This window comes from Arachis stenosperma, chromosome 1, assembly GCF_014773155.1.
Source record: "Arachis stenosperma cultivar V10309 chromosome 1, arast.V10309.gnm1.PFL2, whole genome shotgun sequence".
Lineage (NCBI taxonomy): Eukaryota > Viridiplantae > Streptophyta > Magnoliopsida > Fabales > Fabaceae > Arachis > Arachis stenosperma.
In genome coordinates this window covers 12883957-12890102 of record NC_080377.1, presented here as the reverse complement: position 1 = coordinate 12890102, position 6146 = coordinate 12883957, and the positions used below count along the sequence as shown (strand labels likewise).

General features: G+C 35.9%; 1 protein-coding gene across 1 annotated transcript; it reads right to left on the bottom strand.

Moving 5' to 3' along the window:
- Positions 1 to 1582: 1582 nt before the first annotated feature.
- Positions 1583 to 4248, bottom strand: LOC130975498 (uncharacterized). Its single transcript, XM_057900290.1, has 3 exons — positions 2722 to 4248; positions 1920 to 2605; positions 1583 to 1835 (listed from the first exon to the last, which is right to left on the bottom strand). The coding sequence occupies exons 1-3, from the start codon at positions 4246 to 4248 to the stop codon at positions 1583 to 1585; spliced, it is 2466 nt and encodes an 821-aa protein (XP_057756273.1).
- Positions 4249 to 6146: the final 1898 nt, after the last annotated feature.

The window sequence follows — 6146 nt, the reverse complement described above, 5'->3', positions numbered from 1 at the left end:
TACGGCAAGGTACTCGATCCCAATCCCAATCCCAATCTAACCTAATCAAAATTGTTAAAATTGTTGTCAGATTCAATTTAATTTAACATCAAATAAATAAATGAAGCATGTACCATTGTATTGAAAAACATCCTAGACTCCTCTGCACACAATTACAATCAATGCGGGGGTTGAGGGTGCTATTGTTGTTGGTAAACTATTGGAAGAGAACAATCCTAATCTTAGGTATAATGCAGCAAAAAGTTAGTGTTCCTTGCTTTATTTTCATTGATGTTTACATGTCAAAAGATAAGGTCAAGCAGCATCACTGATGAACCATATGTAAAGAAAGCATATGTCAAGAAAGCATGTGAAAGTTCAAACTTAGTCATGGAGCCCTTACTCTTACAAAATTTTGGTTAGATGTAGTTCCACCAAATTATTTTTATCCTCGTATATAATATTTATTAAAAAGTTGAACCACATATATGTAGTTAAACTGAATCTATGAATCATGTTTATCCTTGTATGTTTGTTAGAAGGTTGAGTCTCAGTTGTGCAGAGGGGATTCAAAATCTACAAATGAAGGGAAAATCATTGAAGGTCTGATGAAAAATTATGATGTAACTTTGAGTAATCTTCGTTCACGCATGAGAAAGTTACAATTAATTTTAACTAGTTGTTGCTTTTAATTTTATTTGTTTGCTTAACAGGTCTCTACTAGTTACTATATCATTCATTGATTATGTATTATTCATTGCCATGGAACTTATACATTTGGTTTTTCTGGTATGTGATGATTAGATTTTTGACGGTTTAGAATTTCACAAATGAATTCCCGTTGCAAGTATAGTTTCTAAACCAATCACTAATCCTTTCATACAAAAGATTGTTTGTCACAAGTAAAAAACCCCTAATTTTATAAACTGAAGTATTCAAACCTCGGGTCGTTCTCCCTAGGACTTACAATAAAGTGTCTTGTTATTGGTTATGAGTTATTTTGGGGTTTTGATAGGAGGCATGAAAGATAAATGGCAAGAAAGTAAACTAACAACTATAAAAGGCTCTTGGCAAGGTGTGAGAACTAGAAGTCCTATCCTAGTTATCCTTCTCAATTGTGATGAGAATTGTTCATTGCTACCACTCAGTTAACCTCTAACCCTGGAGGAAAGTCAAGTGGATGAATTAATTTGATTCCTCAAGTCCTAATCAACTCCTAAAAGAAAGACTAGCTTTAGAGGCATTCAAATCAATTAACAACTTCTAATTATCAATCAACAACGGAATTAGATAACTCAAGTGTAATAATTACAGGCTAAAAAAACATTGGTCAGGTTAGTATTCTGTCAACCTGAGCATTGAACCACCGAGAAAATTCTGCATGGACGACACTATCAATCTTAGCTGGGGACCTTGTCTGATGACGCATGCTTCGCTTTGTATTTTCCCTAAATGTACTTTATTGTAGAGAAGAAAATTAGTCCAACTAGAAACTAGGGTAAAAGAGTTACGTTGGTGTGTTAGAAATACATGCGTATACTTACTCAAGGAACGGAACAACGGCATCGCAGTTGACTAGCACATGACGATGAGCTTGATGTTTTTACATTGGAGTGAGTTCGAAATGCGAAACTGCCCCTAATGCCTTGCCAATAGCTGGGAAGATACTCTCCTCTGAATTGTGAGGAACGTCAACAGGCTCATCGTCAACTCGCCCGGGTCGGTTAATTCTAGTCTCAATATTATCCAAATACCTAGAACAGAAAGTCAGGATTTCCTCAGATAAATATCCTTCTGCAATTGAGCCTTCCAGTTGTGCTCTATTACGAACATATTGCTTCAGACGTCCTAAATACCTTTTATAAAAATACAATAAAATACTCAGTATATACACAATTAATTGATTTGAATGTACTAAAGGGGTTTATCAGTAAGCTAACCTTTCTATTGGATACATCCACCTATATTGTACGGGTCCACCAAGAGTAACCTCATCAACGAGATGCACGGTGAGGTGAACCATGACGGTGAAGAAGGATGGAGGAAAAATCATCTCCATCTGACACAAGGTTTGCACAATATGATTTTGAAGCTCAGCAAGCTGCATAGGGTTTATGGCTTTCCCACAAAGTTCTCGGAAAAATGACGACAAATTTGCAATCACATTGGACACCGGACTCGGAAGAGAAAACTTCACCAAAATTGGGAGTAATTGTTCCATCAGAATATGACAGTCATGACTTTTCAACCCAAATAACTTGCGCTGTCGCAAATCAACACAACGAGCAACGTTGCTAGAGTAACCATCTGGAAATATCACATTCTGCAAAGTCTTCAGGAAAACATCCCTCTGTGAATTTGACATCGCAAATATTGCAGAAGGATATTTACCACCTTCCCCCGGCCATAATTCAGGCCTTATACCCATGCATTGTAAATCTCTGCGAGCTTTTAGATTGTCCTTTGATTTGCTGCTATCGTTTAAGATAGTGAAGACCACATTGTCACACACGTTTTTCTCTATATGCATCACATCGAGGTTATGACGCAACATCTGATCCTCCCAGTACGGGAGGTCAAAGAAAACACTCTTCTTCTTCCAATGTGAATCATCTTCATCCGCATCCTGGCCATTGCGTCTTTTTTTAGATGTCACACTTGAACTCTTCCCAAATGAAACGTGCACATTAGACTGCTGCCTCAATACATCTGTTCCGGATAACTTCTTTGGCGGATCTCTACCTTCGACCTGCCATCAAATCTATTCCGGTCTAGTCTGTATTTGTGTCCCTGGTTTAAAAAGCGTCGATGGCCCATGAAACACCATTTTTGACTGTCTTTCAGCCGATGTGGCTTAGCATCTAAGTTACACGTCGGACAGGCTAACCCACTATGCGTATTCCAGCCGGATAGGTTTCCCAATCCTGGAAAGTCGCTGATAGTCCACATTAGTGCCGCACACATCTTGAAAGTGTTTCCCTCTTTGGCATCATAGGTTTCAATGCCATCCCATAATTGCTTCAACTCATCTATCAAAGGCTGCAAATAAACATCTATGTCGTTACCCGGCATTTTCGGCCCAGGAATAAGCGTGGATAGAATGAAAGATGTCTGCTTCATGCAAATCCAAGGTGGTAGATTGTACGGAATAAGAATCACAGGCCAGATGGAGTACTTTGTGCTCATATTCCCAAAGGGATTAAACCCATCGCTCGCCAAGGCCAGGCGAACATTGCGCGGATCCGCTGAAAAATTAGTATACTTTGCATCAAATTTTTTCCATGCTTCAGCGTCCCTTGGATGCCTAAGAAAACCATCGTTATTCGACGCTTGTTTATGCCATAACATATCACTCGATGTCTTGCTGCACATGAATAACCGTTGCAGTCGTGGTATGAGGGGAAAGTAACGAAGGGTCTTGGCTGCTATAAGTTTTCCATTTCTCTTCACTGGTACGTTGAGCCTAAGAATAGAACCCTTTTTAGTCTTCTGCTTCCATCTTGAACACCCACATTTCTTGCACCTAGTGAGGTTCGCATCATCACCTCGGTACAACATACAATCATTTGGACAAGCATCTATCTTAGCGTATTCAATACCCAGCTTTCTTATTGTCTTCCTGGCTTCATACACCGTCTTTGGAAGTTTTGCTTGTTCGAATGCGTCCCGCAGTAAGTCAAGAATCATTGTCATTGCCTTGTCACTCACACCACACATACACTTGATATGATAAAGCTTCACTAAAAATGACAATTTGGAGTACTTTGAGCATCCGGGATATAACTCTTGTTCTCCATCTGACAGTAAATCGTTAAAATCCCGCGCCGCGCGACTTGGACCTTCATACAGGCTCGGTAACACGTCTTCATTATCTTCTGCATGTTCGATTGTTGTGATGTCCTCACTCCCATGTTGGATCGGGAAATTGAATGCCTCGTTCACCATTTGGTGCATCTGATTCACTTGAGATATCAGATTGTCATCTACTCGTCCCAATCCCGGCCTCTCTTCAACCGGCTTCTCACCATGACGCACCCAAATAGTATATCCAGCGGGAAATGGTCGTAACAACAGATGGTCGTACGCATCCTCTCTTGTTTGCATAAGTTGAAACCCGCATTTAGGACATGGACACTTTATCATGCCATCAGAGGATGCATTCGCAAACGCAAAGTCTAAAAAATGGTTCAGTCCTTGCCTATATTCCACACTACTCCGTAATTTTGAAATCCAGATTTTATCAATATCTAGTATAGTATCAAAATACATCAAACCAATTAATAGTGACGTAAAAAAACATGAGAAACCAATTAAAGTTTGTCCACGTACTTTAAAGTGAACAATGTGTAACTAATGTCATTTATTAAATATGTTATTACTTCTACTTATTTTAACTAAATTATTGTTTAGGTGTCATGCAACTAGGTTGAAATTGTTTTGTTTTTATGTTATTATCAATAATTTATTTTTTATTTTCAACCACCTTTTAATTTGGAATAAAAGGTCCCTTACAGTTTCATTTTGGATTTATCAATCATTACTTCATTATTAACCATTATACATTTTATTGTTAAATACCATTTTTAATTATACTTTAACAAATGATAAATCTCTGTTCTTTCCTCCTTTTGAACTAATTAATAAAATGCAGCGTTATAATAGTTACGGTTATAATTTTTTGTTTATGTGACTTCTTTTTGTTTTATCTTTTATTATATTATATTTATGTTATGTATGATATTTTTTTATTTTTTATGCATATGAATTTTATTTAGGTTTTATTGTATTTTTTTGTTTATATGATATATGTTGTTGGTTTTATGAAATTTTTATTATTTTACTTGTCTGATGATTTTTTTTTATACTTTGATGCACTCTTTCTTTGTTTTCTTTTAATTTTTTTATTTTTAGTGTGACTTTGTAAAATTTGTAACTAAAAATTATTGTATACTACGTTTATGATAAAAAATTTGAATAAAATAAACTATAATCCTATAAAAAAAAGACAAAATAAATAAAAAAATTAATTATAAGTAACAGTAGAATCATGAATAATAAAAATTTATAGTCCAACATAATTCTAAAATAAAGAGAACGGATAATACTACAAAAGTAATTATATTATAATTTGACTATTTTTTATTTGTATTTAATTTTTTAACTATTATTTTTTGGTTAATTTTGATAAATTTTTATTTTTCAAAAACAAAAAAAAAGCGCTAAGCGAGTTAGATAATATATATGAGAAACATTATATGAGAAATTATCATAAGAATAATATTATGTTCAGTAATAAAGATATTATTTAAAAATATCTATACGGATACTAATATAAACATCTATAGCTATTATAAGTTATGGCTTTTTTACGCAGTTATGATTTTAACATATATGTATAGGTATTATAAGTATAATAATATGGGATTCATAGATTAATAAATATCAGTAATTTATAATTATTACTTATTTAAGGGCATAACATAATAACGATTGCTAGTTATGTACATTATTGACATCAATATTTTATTAATTATACGAAATCTTAAAATTAATGCTGTATCATTAATTTTGGTTTGTCCGGAACGGTATTGTTTTGAATTTTATTAAAGAAAAAAAAAAACCACTAAACCTAGCTAATGGACTACCCGTTCTCCTCCCAGGGCCCCAACTCATGTCCCCTCTATCCTGAAGATTGAATTGATAAGGAAACAAAACCTAGCCGCCACCATCCTCTCTTAATTCCTTCCGCACCCATCGTTAAACCCAGAGCAACCACCGTAGCCCCCACCGCTCTGCAGCCCCCACACTCCCGAGCTCGCTTTGTCGCCGTGGGTGGCGCCGCTTCGCTGCTCCTCGTCGTGTCTCATTGCCGCGTCGCTGTTCCTTGCCGTGGGTTGTCGCCGCCTCTCGGAGCCCTTCCGCTGGTCCTCGCCGCTTCTATGCTTCAACCCTTCAACCCTCTCAGGTATCAAGTCTCAGTCTCTAACACTAGCTGATTCTATTTCCCTGGCTCTATACATCTGAAATTTTAAATTTATTCTGAACATGCATACATGTATTATTGATGATTCTGCTGAATTTTGAGATATTAATGTTTGAAATTTTAACTTCAATGCAGTCTGTTCATATTGAATTAATTCTACTGCTATTGAATTTTTTATATTGAC